At 37.9% G+C, this 17,897-nt stretch overlaps 1 protein-coding gene across 1 annotated transcript; it reads left to right on the top strand.

Annotated features, from left to right (window-relative positions):
• The first annotated feature begins 1,795 nt into the window (after nt 1–1,795).
• On the top strand, nt 1,796–17,614 carry ccdc113.L (coiled-coil domain containing 113 L homeolog). Its single transcript, XM_018258092.2, has 9 exons — nt 1,796–1,982; nt 4,655–4,781; nt 6,700–6,864; nt 7,603–7,761; nt 11,449–11,529; nt 12,556–12,711; nt 13,063–13,170; nt 13,832–13,987; nt 17,451–17,614. The coding sequence occupies exons 1-9, from the start codon at nt 1,828–1,830 to the stop codon at nt 17,538–17,540; spliced, it is 1,197 nt and encodes a 398-aa protein (XP_018113581.1). The 5' UTR covers nt 1,796–1,827; the 3' UTR covers nt 17,541–17,614.
• Nucleotides 17,615–17,897: the final 283 nt, after the last annotated feature.

Consider the following 17,897-nt stretch of genomic DNA (forward strand, 5'->3'; position numbering starts at 1 on the left):
ATTCTTTCCTGTCTAACTAAGGTTGGTGTCCTATTTTCCTCATTGTTGACTGCAATAATTGTAATCTGTATCTTTGCATTATAGAAGCTGTTTTTTTACATGCAATGCATTACTTTCTGTAAGACTTTTCATGGAAAATAGGTGTAATGGCTGTAATTTGATTTTCTTCTGTTTCTTTTTATTTGTAAAACAAAATAAAAATATTGAGAAAAAAAAAAAAAAAATGACTGTGTACATCATACATAAAATTATTTCATAGGTAAACTACTCATTTAAGTTCTAGAAAATGTTTTTATTTTCAGTGCATTGCAAGGTCAGAGGGAATAGGCAAGCAAGACATGGAAACAGCAATTGTTGCAATTTCCAGGCAATTAGGCTGCTGTTTAGTAGGGATTTCGAAATAGAGTGTTTTCCTGCCATCTCCGGAGACTGCATGATTTCCGCACTCATGCTGGCAGGTAAAAAGCATGACTGTCTTGTCACATTTTCTGCACTTGATAGCCCTGAGGGATTGAAAGAGTAATACTTTTGCACTGGTTAATTAAAAAAAACAGGTACATTTCCATGACCGAGCAACTGCTCTATCTGAAAAACAGTGTTGTAAATAATGTCCCAGCAGGACTTCTTCACGGTGAAAGGTCTGAAAGGACTTTACAGTGCCTCCCTTCCTGCCAGCCAACCTGGCCTGCTTGAATAAATCAAAGCATGTGTTCCACTGTGGGATGCATGGCATGGCCATTGTTGATTTCTTTTCTACTGAAGTTTCAGCTATGAGGAGATGGATAAGAAAAATGTGTGGTATTCTTCTTGGTGAAGTAATCCTTTCAGTATTTTCATTTCTGCAGTGATCTTACAGGCAAGTCTGGGGTCAATGAAGTGTTTATTTGGCAATGATATTGCTGCCATGTCTGGGGTCACTGAGGTGCTCACTAGCCATTTTTGCTGTGATCTTACTTACATGAGCTGCAGGTGTTTCATGGAATGCTTAGAACCACAATATGTCATGAAATAGTTGGTGGTGTGTCTGTTTTCTGGTACAGGTTTGGTTACTGCTGCTGCTATTCAAAACATGGAAATGGTGTGTTTTTGTAAACCGGTCACAGTATTTGAGAGGGTGACCACAAAGTGGGCATGGCCAAAACATTTACCATGCTACGTGTGGCAAAATAAATTTTCTCTTTCTGTTCTTTGTAAATGTGAGGTGTGAATTTGATTACCCCCCCCCAATCTCAAGTTATGCCACTAGTATATCTTTTGCATTTGCACGGTAACACATGAAGGCTCATTTACCAAAGCAAGGGCACCTAAATCTCTAAAATAACACAAAATTGACGTAACAGCACCCATCGGGATACGTGCTGCGCAGACACTGGTATCTGCCATTGCTGCCAACTTCTTGTCACTACACTCATGGTGTCCCAAACAGTAGTTTCCAATCCATAAACATTATGCTCCTTGGCAGCTTGTGGCATGCAGCCATTTGCCCACGCAGCCTGCTCTGGCAAATTCTGTGCAATTGCAAGCAAGGATGAAATAGAACCCTGCAATTCTCAGCAGCTAATTCCAGGGTCCCCTCATCAGACTCTGTGACCATAGCCAGGTGAATCACATGCTGCAGATATGCCATTCCCTTCCCACACAAATACAGCAAGAAAGCCGTCTGCATCTTTGTTTTGCAAAAAGTAATATAATGTTTATGTGTGGGACAGTATTATGCTCCAATTTTTTTGGGGGGGGAGCTCCCCACGACCGTGCGCATTGACTGACGCAGTTACAGCCGCGTCAAGTTTCCATGGCAACAAAGGACATGACGTGTCAGCGATCCAAATGAAAGGAAGGAGCGCTCGGTTGTTTACCGTAGCAACCATGGCGGAGACAGATGCAGAAAGCGTGAAAACAGAGTCCCAAGCTGGAGAGGAACCCTTACAATATTTATCCGAATTGAGCATCGAGCAGCTGGAGATACTTACCCGAGATACTAGGTATTTTTTATTTCACCGCCAAAAGCCCGAAATCTGCTGCTTTTGCCAATGATTTCTTAGTGTTATAACAAGAGCCTGTGGTTGGAGAGATCAAATCACATGGTGATGCACCAGAACTCAATATGTTTTGTACGTCTCTGGTTAGACAATGAGAAGCATTTGTTTTGTATGATTGAGATTTAGGATAGCGAAACACACTTACAGGGCTTGTTCACCTTTAAATTAACTTTTAGGAATGATGTATAGTTTGATATTCTGAGACAATTTGCAATTGGTTTTCATTTTTTTTTATTATTTGTGTTTTTTTTTTTAGTTATGTAGCTTTTTACTCAGCAGCTCTCCAGTTTACAATTTAAGTAATCTGGTTGCTAGGGTCCAAATCACCCTAGCAACCCTGCATTGATTTGAATAAGAGACTGGAATATGATTAGAAGAGGGACTGAATAGAAAGATGAATAATAAAAAGTAGCAATTGCAATACATTTATAGCCTTACAGAGCATTTGCTTTTAGATGGGGTCAGTGACCCCCATTTGAAAGCTGGTAAGAGTCAAAAGAAGAAGACAAATACTTCAAAAACTATAAAAAGAAAAAATAAAGACCAAATTAAAAGTTGCTTAGAATTAGCCATTCTCAGTGGTGGAACTATCGGGGGCTAGGGGGTGCGAGTGGGCCAGGGCCAGCACCCCCTCAGGCCAGCCCGCGCACCACTAAAATGCACACTGAAAATTGCGTACGGAGGGGGGCGGGGGGCCCGGCTGCGCGTCACGCACAAGGGCCCGCCCCCCTCTAGTTATGTTACTGGCCATTCTATAACATACGAAAAGTTAAGATAAAGGTGAACCACCCCTTTAATCTAAAAATCGTATCAATTGAATTCATGGCGTGAGTTGGTATATTGCACGTACATTAGTACACTTTCAGCCTGGATCTTAAGTCAGTATTAAGAAACCAGGAATACTGAAACAGGGACAATCTAAATTTATTACACCACTTGAAGTGAGACGCCAGTGAGGACCATACACATATAAACTGTCTGATGGACGCATATGGAATGCAAGTTCATATGACTTTGGAGAAGCTCCATTTGATGAAGGACACTTTCCTACTCCTGATGTCAACTGCAATAGGCCTGAAGAAAGTGAACCTATAAGGCGTAGTGAGAGAATCAGAAAACTACCTGCATGGAACAAGGACTTTGTTATGTGAAGAATGGGGGGAATATGTGGTGTTTATACAAATGGCCTGTAGATGTCACTGTGTTCAGACATACTGTGCATACTTCCTGGAAAGCTATGAAAGTTACTGTTGTGTAATGCTTGCATGAGAGCCTGCTAATAAAGCACTGTTATAGTCTACTCATCCTCGGCTACCCAAAACATAACAATACGTGTCAACTATAAAACAGTCTATCATTCTTTGATCAGGGTTGCCATATGCTCCTCCTGTAAAATTATATTTGATGGCAGTGTTATTAATTGGGAAGAAGGAATACAGAAATATAAGGATATAAGACAGCCTACAGAGTTCTAAAGAGGCCAAATAGTTGGCACTGGAATTGCAGATGTATTGATCACTAAATGGCAAAATAATGTAATGTCTCAAAGGGAACTGTCACAAATATAAATAAATAAATAAATACAAAACCAAATATGCCAAAACCAAATGAAGTAACTGGTAAAGAGTAACAACAGTCTCAATTTAATGCTCACTGATACATTTCTAAACATAAAACCTAGACCAAAATTACCATACAACTGGATTCAAATCTCCATGTACTTGTTTACAAAGCTGTTCAGAAATTGCTAGTGTCCATGACAAACATATAAATGTGCACATCCTGACATAAGGAGGAGAAGAATTTGACCCCAGAGCAATTGAAAAATAATATGAGTAATTGCCTTCAAGCCACTAATGTATAGACAGCTATATCATGGGATTTTTAGGTCCAGTGACTGCTGTTTGTACCTGTAGAATGGTCATGGAATGTGGGCTATTCTACAAAGCCCCGGTGCATCCTATGGTGCAGACACTGGTTCCTAATATTGCTCCTATATGTATATAGTGAAAAAGTACCCCTCTTGTAAATTATAAGGATATTATAAGTTACAGAGGAGTTTCATGACCATAAAAAAACACGAGGCTGAAGGAGGAGGAACTCTGAGATAACTTCTCATATTTTGCAACAGGGGGTACTTTATTTAATATAATACACAAGGTTCAGTGAGTCTTGTGACAGAAATGACATCACTACTCACCGTTTATAACTGATGACATCAGAACTCATCGTTTATAAGGATATAATTTACAAGATATTCATGGCTTTTGTGTATTATAAGATTATAATACTCCTGTACACATTGCTATACAGATTCACAATAATTATTATGAAATGTCACAATAATCATGATGAGGTCTTTCTATGGCCTCTCTAATCAACATATCTATTTATTATTAAACATTGTTCACCCTCTGTATATGCATGTTATTGGAGAATAATAGTTGCTGTCAAAAATATAGCAGAACATGTGACATGGCATCTTCAACTCCTGCACAAATATAGAACTTACAATTATTGGCAAATAAGCTAGCTATTAATTTAGTATGTAATCTGTTTACACCAAAATGGAATGCTCTACAAACTGTTCAGTCTTGTGATCCTTTCTCTTGCAGAGATGCCGTTTCTATCCTCAACGCAGAAACAGAAATGCTTGAGAAATTCCATAACAGGCTGGACCCTAAGGACCTGGTGCCACCTCCAACTACTGATGCTGGTCTATCCACATTGGATTTCAGCCAGGTATCATGTTATTTGAATGTGATATCCTGCATTTGTACTTTATAAAGCATACTTAGATGATATGTTCAATTTGTGCTTAGCAGCAGTTGCTAAACTGTATCTTCCGGGTTCCAACTACTGCATTGTTGCAGGTTGAAAATCCCTGTCATTGACTTTTAAATAACGTAATCACTGCAAGTGATTTTAATAAGGGTAGTATGAAAAAAAAAACATGTTATGGGTCAATGCCCTTTATCAAGTTTGGGCATGGACCCAAAACAATTTGTGTACTCAATACCCTCATTAAAATCACTACAGTGAAACTGCTGGCGTTCTGTTACTTATTTTTAAAATTTCATGACAACTACAGCAATTAGATCCCATTAAAAGACATGTAAACCCCCTACACAAAAATGTAATCACTGAAGAGCCTCTTTCAAATCTCTAAATAACTGCCACTTCAAAGTTTAATAGTAAGGCTACAGCATCCACTTAATCACTAAAATATCCTTCTCCTACTCTAACCTACTCGGCCCCCTCCTTCGGGAATTTCCTTTGGCTGTTGGTTTGTGAGCATGCTCAGTTCTTCTCAGCTCAGATTAATAACACACCCTACAGTCTAGCAAGAAACTCCCACAGGTACTGATGTTCATCAGCAGGGCCGCTCCGGCCATGAGGCAAGGTGAGAATCTTGCCTCAGGCGGCACGGAGCGGCCAGTTACCAAGGGCCCACCGCCTCTGGTAACTTTAAAAGACGAATTTCCGTTTTTTAAAGCGGAAATTCGGCTCTTCTAGTGCAGCCCCTCCTCCACCCGCTCCGACGCTGGAAGTTAGAAGAGCGGAGCAGGAGGAGGGGCGGCATTGGGGCTGCTGCCTCAGGCGGCAGCAGCCCCTGAAACGTGCTTGTTCATCAGCACCGTTTTGTGGATTGTGCTTGATGCGATGGCACCTGCAGTTAACCAGCTCCACTTAATAAGACAGACAAATGAAACCACAGTACTCTGGTAGCAAGTAAATGGAGTGCAACAAAATATAATCAGAGTATAGACAAAAGGTGTGACCTGGTTGTGATGAATAATATCACCATAATTTCAGAGTTCATCACTATATCTTAATTCTACTTAAAAACATTAAGCACAATAGTATTGTTTTACCACCACTTTAGATTCATGCAACTTAGTTTTGAATAATTTGTTAAAACAGACTATAAGGCAAACTGCCTTTAGTAATTCAGAGCTTTCTGGAGATTTGGTTTCTAGATAAGGGATCCCATACTTGTACTAGTAAACTCTGTACATCATGACCTGGATTAATGAAAACTTGAGACATATGAGAATTGAAACCCTTTTCACAAGGTACCGGTACATATTTATATCCTAATTCTATGCAGGGCTTTGGTCCTCATTTAATCGAAAAAACAGAGACTTATACACCTTTAAAAATACAAGAACATTTCCAAAAAGCAGTTCTGAATCTAAGGTACAGATTTATTAAAATTAATAAATATAAACCCACCCATGTTTTATTCATTCCTATCGGATTTTTAAAACTGTATTTATCAAATTGTAAGTTCTGGATGGGTGAAAGTTAGAACTTACAATTCTAGAAATCCCATAAGAATAAATAGAACATGGATGAGTTTTTGTTTATTAAGCTCTAAACTCACATTTTGATAAATCTAAATGTGTATTTTATCACTAGGGAATCAGTTGACCTTTCTCAATTTAAAATTACAGAAAAGCCCAATTCCACCTTATACTTTTGGTTTGTATATTATTTTCAAAGGGATTCAAGCAGAACTATTTGCACAAAAACATTATTACCCATGAAAAAAATGTTTTTGGTATGCTATCTTTGAAACAGCAGCACAATTAAGATCTGCTTACAGTTTTATATTTTATATTTAAAATTTAAATAGTTGATGTTTGCATTCCTCCAGATGCGTACCCGTCGCAGATCTAAATCACGTGGTCAGATTCCTGAACGTCTCCTGAGTCTGACTGTGGATCAAAAGTGTGAACTTGTACAAAAGGAATTGGAGGAGTCCAAGGAAGAGTCTCAGAGAAATGAGGAAATGGCTGAAAAGGATTTGCAAAGCCTCAAGGTAACAAACCCATGCAGCTTATGCAGTTAATAAGAGAGTGTCTTGTATTGTAACCTCCTGGAGTGTCACCTTATAATTACTTCTAAATACCATGCACCTAACCTGATAGTGTCACATGGTAACAAATCTTACTGTCCGCGCGGCTTATTGTAGAGTGTCATCAGGTAACACATACATATACCCCATGCATCTAGCTGGAGATTGTCACCTAGTAAGAAATCTATATAGCCTGTTCAGCTAAATAATGATTATTGCTAGTAAACACATATAGCTCACACAGTTTGTCACTGGTAGTAATTGCAGCTTGCTGACATATGTTTCTGGTAGTAAGCATACCCAAATAACTATCGAGCATCTCTGGTAACCAACCCATACATTCCATGTAGCTTAATGGCACATTTCTGTATGTGATGAAATCGTGACACCGTTGTACACAATACACAATAAATGCTGAAATGTACAGAAACTTCTGTGTTTACACTCAAAATTGCCATTGCTTCAGACCCACCAACTACTCAGCACACAGTTTTTAAAGACTGTGTTCAAAAGACTATTTTTGCATACAATGCCTCAGGGACAAATGCATATCCTGTAGCTCACACATCTACTGGCAATTGTTGCTCCAGGTACCTCACTCACAGAGAGTGTCACAAATTCATATAGCCTACACTGCTACACCAATCCAACTTGACCACTTTTTAACTATTTATGCCAGTTTATTTTTATTAAATTGTCTAGGCCACAGTGGAGGAGGCAGAATTTCGCAGTACAGATATAAAGAAATCCAAGTATGAATTTGAACGAGACATTGGCAAAGCTGCAATAAGCATCAAAAAAGGTGCTGGAGTGTCTCCTGATAAGGTCATCCGCTACATGGAGGAGAAGATGCGTGCTAAAGTAAGAGTATTTGGACATTAGTTTTTAACATCGGAGCATACTGTATAACCTGGCACCCAGTGTTTGTCTTCCAGACTTCTAGATCTGAAGTTCTTCTGCTTTCCACAGAATTTGAGCACCACCCACTCTGGAAAGTGAAGGTACTTCAAGTACCACAATCCATCAGATCACAATGAAACACTTGGGGGCCCATTTACTTAGCTCGAGTGAAGGAATAGAGGAAAAAAAACGTCAAAAGTTTTTTTTGGCTACTTCGGCCATCGAATGGGCTACCTCAACCTTCGACTTAGAATCGAACGATTTGAACTAAAAATCATTTGACTATTCGACCAATCAATAGTCGAAGTACTGTCTCTTTCGACCTCCTAGTTTGCCACCTAAAAGATACCGAAGTCAATGTTAACCTATTGGGAAGGTCCCCATAGGCTTAGCAATCTTTTTTTGGTTGAACAAAAATCGTTCGATCGATGGATTAAAATCCTTTGAATCGAACACTAAATTGCTAAATCCTTCGACTTCGATATTTAAAGTCGAAAGATTTAACTTTGACAGTCGAATATCGAGGGTTAATTAACCCTCGATATTCGACCTTAAGTAAATTTGCCCCATAGTGAGGGAGGGATTGCATTAAGATAATTTATTTTATTAAGACATAAGGCCAACTGAATTAAATCAGATTAAGATAGAATGATCATTAAAAAAAAAACTAAAATAAATATGCAGCATTATAGAACAAAGTGCACAAAAACTGTTTATATTACAATTTTAATAATTTCCCTAATTGCTCTTAAAAGCAATAGGAATTAAATCAAGACAGCTCAGGAGCAGCTGGCTAGGTCAGCAGCTTCACGCTTCCAGCCCTAATATATTGTGACAAACAAGGCTCCCATTACACTACATTACAATGTCTGGTTTGTTACACAGCACAGCCCCACTGCCAGCTGCTTCTGTGCTGTGTTATTTCTTTGTTGTTTTGTTTAAGAAGCAATTATTAGTATTGTTATGTTATAATTAACAAGTATTTATAAAGCACCAACTTATTCCGCAGCACTTTACATTGAAGGGCCTATTTATCATGCTGTGTAAAAAGTGAAATGAAGCATTACTGGTGATGTTGCCCAGAGCAACCAATCAGCAATTATATTTCAACAGTTAGAAAGCCAAAGCAAATATCTCATTGGTTGCTGTGAGCAACATCACTGGTAATGTTTCACTCTACTTTTTACACAGCATGATAAATAGATTAATTATGGTGCTGACTTATTTGGGTATCAGATATAGGACTGGAAGCATTTCAATTTGAGATGGTAATTTTCCTAAACTTTGGACAAATTAAACTAACAAACAAAGTCTATGGTGGTGACTTATTTGGGTATCAGACATAGGAATGGAAGCATTTAAATTTGAGATGGTAGATTTTCCTAAACTTTGGACAAATTAAACTAACAAACAAAGTGATTGGGGCTGTAGATCTCTCAAACTAGCAGACATATTTGAGTTGCAAGTTTTTCTGTTTTTACACAGCATGATAAATAGATTAATTATGGTGCTGACAAAAGTGATTGGGACTGTAGATCTCTCAAACTAGCAGACATTTGAGTTGCATGTTTTTCTCTTTTTACACAGCATGATAAATAGATTAATTATGGTGCTGACTTATTTAGGTATCAGACATAGGACTGGAAGCATTTAAATTTGAGATGGTAGATTTTCCTAAACTTTGGACAAATTAAACTAACAAACAAAGTCTATGGTGCTGACTTATTTGGGTATCAGACATAGGACTGGAAGCATTTAAATTTGAGATGGTAGATTTTCCTAAACTTTGGACAAATGAAACTAACAAACAAAGTGATTGGAGCTGTAGATCTCTTAAACTAGCAGACATTTGAGTTGCAAGTTTTTCTGTTCCAAAAGCCACAACAATGACTTAGTAGCTTGCACTGCTTCTTGCAGTCCTGTGTTAAAGAAACAGTAACACCAACAAATCAAAGTGTTGGTGTTAATAAAAATATCATGTACTGTTGCCCTGCGCTGGTAAAACTGGTGTGTTTACTTCAAAAACACTTCTATTGTTCATATAAACAAGCTGCTGTGTAGCAATGGCGGAAATTGAAAAAAAGGCTTTAGGTTAAATAGGTTAAATAGTAGATAACAGATAACACCATTATGTTCTACAGAGCATATTTGCTGTGTAACGTGAGCCTCTCTCCTTTAAATGGCTGCCCCCATTGCTACACAGCAGCTTACTGTATTTATATAAACAATAGTAGTTTTTCTGAAGCAAACACACCAGTTTTTCCAATGCAGGTCCGCACTTCATTATATTTATATTACTTTAAAACACTTTTTCATTTTTTTATACTAACTGTTCCTTTAAGTTCCTGTTCAACCCAGCTGTATTCATTGAGTTTGTATGTTTTCCGTGTTTATGTGGGTTTCCTATTGGTGCCTCAGTTTGACTGTAGGGATATTAGATTGTTAGCTTCTTTGGGGCAAATGAATGAGCAACCCCGTGATCCTCTATCTACATCTGTATAATATGTCCACACTACACAACTTAAGGAAATCACAACAATTTAACAGAACTCTAAGGGGGAAATTTACTAAAGGGCGAAGTGGCTAATGCTGGCGTAATTTCGCTGGCGTAATTTCGCCAAGGAGATAAACTCTGTCGCAACTTCGCATCTAATGCCAGGTGAATTTTTACTGACCGTTACCTCTATCTCCAGACTTGCCTTTGCCACCTCAGACCAGGCGAAGTGCAATAAAAAAAAGTCCCAAAAAACGCTGGCATCTTTTCCTTTTTTTACAATGTGATAGGCTAAAAAAGATCAAAAATTTTTTTTGGGGTACCCTCCTTCCCCCCTATATTTGATAACATATGGCACCTAAACGAAACTGTGGGCACATGTGTAGGGCAATATATAACACCTCTATAAAATTTAATTAAGGTTCCCTGGCCTTGTGTTGTGTAATGTATTTGCTGCAGCATATACGGGCAATGTACTTTAACTGCACGCCGTATGCAAATTAGCCAACACTAGCGTAACTTCGAACTGCTGAGCTTTTTTTCACTAGCGCAACTTCGCAAGCGTTCGGTACCCTGTGTTCAACTTTGGATCTTCGTGAATTAGCGTTGTCCGGGCGAATTTACGCCTGGCGAAGTGTTGTGATGTGCGCAAAGCCAGTGCAAATTTTTGCCAGTTAGTGAATTTGCCCCTAAGTGACAATTCCATCAAAAAATCTAGTAAGATAAATGTGCCTAACAGGCTAGTTAAGTATATGTATTTAGTTTTAGGATGACTGTGCTTTTCAGATAATAATTCTGCCTGCAGATCTAAGAATACTTCACGACAATTCTGAAATGCCTTCTGTCAGATGGTGCCTGTTCCCTTCTAAACCAGCTCTAACCTTCTGCCAATTTACCTCTTAAAAATGTTACATCACACTAAATACACCATCTTTTGCATCCATTTACAAGCTACACTGAATGGCTGAGATACTTTCTAAACCAATAGATTTAAAATTCATTTTGGCTATAAATACAAAACTATTTTTTTTTTGTTTATTGTTTTGATGCTTTTGCATCCGCACTTATATGAAGATTAATACCCATATGTAAGCATAAATGCAAACAAAAAAGAGCCATTCTGTGCAACTGATACTAATACTACTGCTTGGCAGGACAGCTTAGTCGACAAACTGCGCCTGAAAAATGCTTCCCTCAAGGTCCAAAAGAAGAAGATGAGGATGCAAGTTAAACAGGTATGTTTCTGATATAAAGTTACTAAAACAGACTGGAATGAAAACAGGTAAAACTAGATGAGTAATATTTGACATCTGCTGGTCTAGGAACATTATATAAGACTAACTTCATTCATGAGTTTCTGTAGGTGGTGGTGTTAAAAACGATTCTGTCACATGAAAACATGTTTGTGTTTTTTTAATCCATCAGTTGTTTTGCAGAATCCTGCACTCAAATCCGTTTTTTAAAAGAGCAAACAGATTTTTGTATCTTTAATTTATATTTAAGTCTGACATGGGACTAGACATGTTGTTTGTTTCCCAGGTGACCTCAGTTATGTAACTTGTTAAACTTCAGTCACTCTTTACTGCTGCACTTCAAGCTGAAGTGATATCACCCCTCCTATCTTATCCCCCAAGAAGCCTATCAACAGAACAATGAAAAAGTAATAGGATAACAGCTCCTTGACACCTGCATTGCTAAAATGCTCCAATGCCCCTAGTGATAGATATGAGAATAGCACTCAGTAGTAAAACACCCAAGCCCAACTCCTTACATTGAGTACGAGAAACAATAGATTATCTTAAAAGCAGTACCATTGTGAAGTGCTAGCAATTTCTGAAAGTACAGGATCAGGCACAATGACCTGAGATTGCTGTTTATATGGCAATAAATTATTTGTAATGTAAACAGTGTAATTAAGAAATAAAAACGACACCATAAAAATCATGACAGAATCCATCCATGTCTTAAGTGCCTTAGGCACTGCGTCAGCCTATGTATACACACAGAATTAATTTTGCCATAAAAATGCATACATTTGCAGGCAAAGAAACATCCTAGTGTCACAGTGGCCTTAGAGAATGATTAATATAGTACTTTGAGTAAAATATTAAGTCCAAAGAAAACAGTGAGTGTTTGTATAAAAAGTGCCACATAAATAAATGTAGAATCCAAAGTCGGAGTGCTATAGTGAAATGAAAATGGGCACATTTTTCAGAATCTCATGCCATTTCTTAGTTCACTATTTGTTTATTACTTTCCAGAAGGAGGAGATGGGGGAGGTTTTGCATGAGGTGGATTTTCAGCAACTCAAGATTGAAAATGCGCAATTCTTAGAGCGAATTGATGAAAGGAACCAGGACCTGTTACAGCTAAAACTGACTGCAGGGGACACCCTTCTGGTGCTTAACCACTTCAAGGTATGATTTGTATCAGGCAGTTTTTAGGTTAATTTTCTCCAGGAATAATATGATTTCCTGTTTAGCATCTACTTGCTCTGGCTCGCATTGTGCCTTCTGTATTTCTGTGTGTTAGTACAGTTTCTCATGAATACAGTAAGCACATTACTATATGTCTCCCCTTACCTCTGCATTGTGAACACTTCCTATACTTTGCACATCCTCCCTCTTATTTTAAACATAAATTTAGTTTAAAAATACCATTTATATGCTCAACCATAATCCTGTTCATAGCTTTGACAATTGCAATGTACCCAATGTAACAAACAGAATAAATTCATACATTATACACATTTTCCTGTGTGCCAACAGAAGAAGCTAAATACCACAATGACTGAATCAACACACCTAGATAAGGAGATATTCATGAGAAAGGACATGCTGCAGAGGATTGAACTGGAGGCCCTACTCGTGGAGCAGGTATCACCAGGAGGCTGATTGTAATGTTTTTTTTCTAGTGCTGTGTAGTAAAGTCTGTAATATTGTGCTGCACTGTGTGAACCTTAATATATATCCCTAATAAAATGCCAGCCATTACTGTGTTGGTGTGGTATAAAAGGGAAAAGGTTAATTGTGTCGTAAGGAAAGCAATATTTGCCAAAGGGTTTTTGAAAATTTATTTTTACAGAAGACATGGTAGTTTTTTTCAGATTTATCTGACTCTTCTTAAAGGGGATATAAACCCAGAAATGAATCGATGTAAACTTACTGAGAGTATTTCTATGAACAGTTTTGCAATTTACATTGATTTTGTATTTTTAGCAGTTTTTGAGATAATTATGTGTATGGCACATAGGCAAAAATAGATACAGTGGGTTTCAGAGCTAGATTCACAGCTGCAAGGCATCACAGAAGTAAGGACAATTACATTTCCCCTAAAGGGGGCCAAAACGTTGGATATGCATTAAATAAAGCACAGTTGATTCACGAGAAAATGGAGTGCTTGCACCCAGTATTACGGTACCTACAATCCGGTAAGAGTGCATACATTGGACATTTAAAATAAATAAATATATATATATATATATATATATATATATATATATATACATACACACTTGTGTATATATTTTTTTTTTAGGACAGAGAAAAAGCAGAGAGACTAAACAAGAAATTAAGAAAACAACTCCATGACTACCGTGTGCCTGAGGTTTTCAAGTACATTCAGGAGAAAACTGATCAAGAAGATCTGGAAAAAAGTATTAGAGTCTGGGAAAGAAAAGTAGAGATTGCTGAGGTAATGTTTACATTTTTACATATTGCATCCTTTTAATAAGGCTCCTGTTGTACAGTTGTTGTAATGTACATTCAGAAAATGACCAATGGGTAAAAGGTTATATGGTATAACATTCCAGAGTTGCAAATATAGCCTATTTTACACCTTCTTTGTAAATGATGGATTGCTGGTGTCATAACTGAAATGGACCATCCATACCATGTCATAGCCCAGAGGTATGGTGGGTAATTCATAGGTGTGTTACAAAAGTGAAGTGGGAACACAAGTGCAACCCTGTGCATTATGCCAGACATAGGCTGGAGTTACAGGATTTGGGACAGGTTTAGGTTTACTCCTTTCTCCCAGAGGCAGGTGGTGGGCCGAGACTCGCCACCAGCCTCTCTGTGCTGTTCCAACCCCATTACTGATGGGGTGGCACGTGTTTCTGTGCTCATCCTCCCAATGATGGCATAGAAGGGGACGGGGTGGGTGCAGGCTGGGTAAGGGTTGGGTGATGGTTGATACCCTGCACTTTTACATGAGCCATTGTGATGTGGTTGTGGAAGGGGCCCTGTAAAAATTTGAGGGTGATGGAGTTTAGTTTTATGTTTTAAGGGTGATGTACATAGGGAAATTTGTTGCTTGTGTAATATTTATGTGGGTGACAAATCTCCCAAAAAATTCCTTCTTTGCCATTTTCTCACTATTAGGGCTCTTACTCACTGGCGTTCTGACCTGCGCTCCCCTGCGTTCCGTTTTTTGGCGTTCAGCCGCAGGGGAGCGCAGGAATAGACGCATGTCATTATTTCAAATGGGGCTGTACTCACTCAGGCGCGTGTAGGCGCCGAACGCAGGTTGAGACGCAACATGCTGCATTTTTCCTGCGTTCGGCGCCTACACGCGCCTGAGTGAGTACAGCCCCATTTGAAATAATGACATGCGTCTATTCCTGCGCTCCCCTGCGGCTGAACGCCAAAAAACGGAACGCAGGGGAGCGCAGGTCAGAACACCAGTGAGTAAGAGCCCTTAAGCTGGATCTCCATGAGTAATGTGTTTAAGCAGTAGCTGTATTGTAGTCAGTATCTTAATACCAGGTCCATTGTTTTCCTCAATACAAAAAAGGCATTTATACAATGATTTCATAATAAATACTGACTTCAAGAAGTCAGTATGATTGAATCCTGAGTGATTTAAAATGAATAGTAATTATAAATTGGGTCTTAATTAGGATTATTACATAATTTTATATACAGGTAGAATTTTAGATTGTACTTCAGTACTACAGTAATTTTATTTTGCAGTTTATTCTGTAGCTATGAAGTACAGTATTTCAGATCAACACACATCTGTGACGCAAAACAAAAAACTGTTTCAATAGCTAAAAAGTTTGGTATTTATGGTAAGTATTTTCTGGTGTACTGTTTGGAGGCACATCTCTGTCTGAAATCAACTTGCAGAACATTTTGGAGGGAAAGGAAGATACATATAATGTAAATGAGTAACAGGTATGACATCTATTATCCATGGAGAATCATCTTCTTTCTATAATTAAGTTGGCAACACCCACTTTGCAGAGCTAGGGGGTGCAAAAGTATCAGTTTTATGGAAGGTTTATATTCCCTTTAAACATTATCATTATTGTATCGTATTTATAAAGCTCCGCCATATTCTGCAGTTCTGTTTAACAGAAGGGTATATACACAAAACATACAAATTACATATAAATACTGACAAATATAATAGGTAAATAGGTAAAACTGAAATTACATGGAGTTGGAAAACATCTAATAGATGGCATTACAGTATTACTCAAAACAGGGAACCAAACACTAGTAAAGTAACAACACTGAGGGGGTTATTTATTAAAGTCTGAATGCCAAAAACTCGAAAAATTTGATGTTTTTGTTTTTCAACTATAAAATCCAAATTTTAGTGGGGGGAAAAACTATACCTCGAGGCTGCAAAAAGTCTGAATCCAAAAAATGTCAGACCTGCCGAGGATGTATATAAGTCAATGGGTATCCTATTTGGAAGTTTCTGTGGTCTGCGCTGGAAGTAGCCAGAAAATTCGACTATTTCGGGCTTTTCAGGCAAAAATCCGAAAAATTATGACTTTTCGTGAAGAAGCCCGAAAAAATAGTACGATTTGGATTTTCTCTCCATTTTATCGAGTTTTACCCCGATCCAATTAAATCATGCTTTTTTTAATAATAAATAAGGTCAAATTGTGGCTTCTAGTTTGGTCAGACTTTTTTTAATAAAATAATCAGATACATTCAGATTTTGATAAATATCCCCCTGACAGTCTCATACATTCTTCATGTAAATGTTTTAATTGTAATTCTCTATCCAGGGCCAAGTGGTATTTGCCCATTTGCTCAGCAGTATAGGGCGTTCAACATCAACCATTTCCTCTGCAGTAACTCTTGAATCAATTATTTAGTCTTCTTTAGAGCACCTGCAGGCCAATTAGAATTAATTTATTTTTAGTGTTAGAGAATGTAAACACAAGGCACAGAATGGGTGGATCCCATTAAGTATGATTTCTTTTATTTTTAATTTAAACTTTCATTGGTAGCGAGTGGTGAGGGTAGAAAGAGGGTGGGTAAAGGCTCTGGACTTTCCTTAGGCACCAGAAGCTTTTCGCCCAGTTCTGCATGCAGACTAGGTAGAGTTAATATGTTTTTGGTACAAGACATTGTTAACACAAGGCACATAATGGATGGATCCAATTAATTATTAATACTTTATGCTTTACTTCATTATAAAGGATTTGCAGTGGGTTTCAGGAGCTGCTGCGTAGTGAAAACACCAGATACTCTTTTCTAAGTTTGCATACAAAAATGACCCTGATTTTTCTTGTATATCTTTTTGATAGCAACAGGAGAAGTCCCTAAGTACTAATGTCCTACCTCTGATTCTTTAGCCCACTGGTTAGGGGACCCCACCCACCCCTATATCCATAAGTAAGCATAGGATGATCTTTCAGAATTTATCGGGACCTCGCCTTGAGGATATTAAGTGGCTGGGAATAGGTATGGCAGCGGACATGTATGTATTTTAATTGTTTATGATCCCAATGATCAGGTGAGGGGTGACAAGGCTTTTAAAATCATGCCCAAGCCAGTTATCCCTACACTCCTGGCTAACAGATAAGCCATGCCAAGATACTCTTCATTATTCCACAGGGCACAGTAATAGGTACACTGATAGGATCTCCATTTTTTTGTTGCCTTGCCCTTACCCACTAGTGGTTGGGTGAGGGATGGGAAAAAACCCAGGAACCTAAAAAGGACCGTCCTGTAATTTCCAGTTAAACATAACAGTCCTAATAACATATTCTTGAAGTTTTAATATTTTACATCTAATGACTATATTAGTATGAGTTGTATTAATAAATCCATTGTCATTTCTTCATGTTATCTTGAAATTCCTACTTGCAAAAGAGTCTGATTTTCTATAAAATCACTTTTTTCCCCCCCAGCTCTCTTTAAAGACACATCGCAGAACTTGGGAACAACTTAAGGCTTCCAGTCAAATACAACTCTATGGCCAGCAACAAGGGATGTTGTAACTGCATAAAACCATTTTTAAATGTCCCCCCAACTCACAGATATGTAAAGAAATAAAATAATCCAATAAAGAAAATCATTGCTAAATAGTGTTTTTTTTTCCAAGCTTTCTGTGAGAGTGATGTCTTCCTATTACCATAATTAGTAACTTGTGCTGCAACAGAAAAAAATTACAGGGAGATGTCCATTCTCACACTGTTTTTTTTTTTGCATGATTAAAGAAAATAACTGTAATTTTATTTATAACCTTTGTCGTCTTGCTCTAACTCTTGAAATAGAAGACAATTCTTCAGGTCCGTTAACCAACTGACTACAGTGTTTGACTGGGTTTGTCTCAGAAACAAAAACAGTAGTTCACA

The sequence above is a fragment of the Xenopus laevis genome, chromosome 4L (assembly GCF_017654675.1).
Source record: "Xenopus laevis strain J_2021 chromosome 4L, Xenopus_laevis_v10.1, whole genome shotgun sequence".
In the NCBI taxonomy this organism is placed as follows: Eukaryota; Metazoa; Chordata; class Amphibia; order Anura; family Pipidae; genus Xenopus; species Xenopus laevis.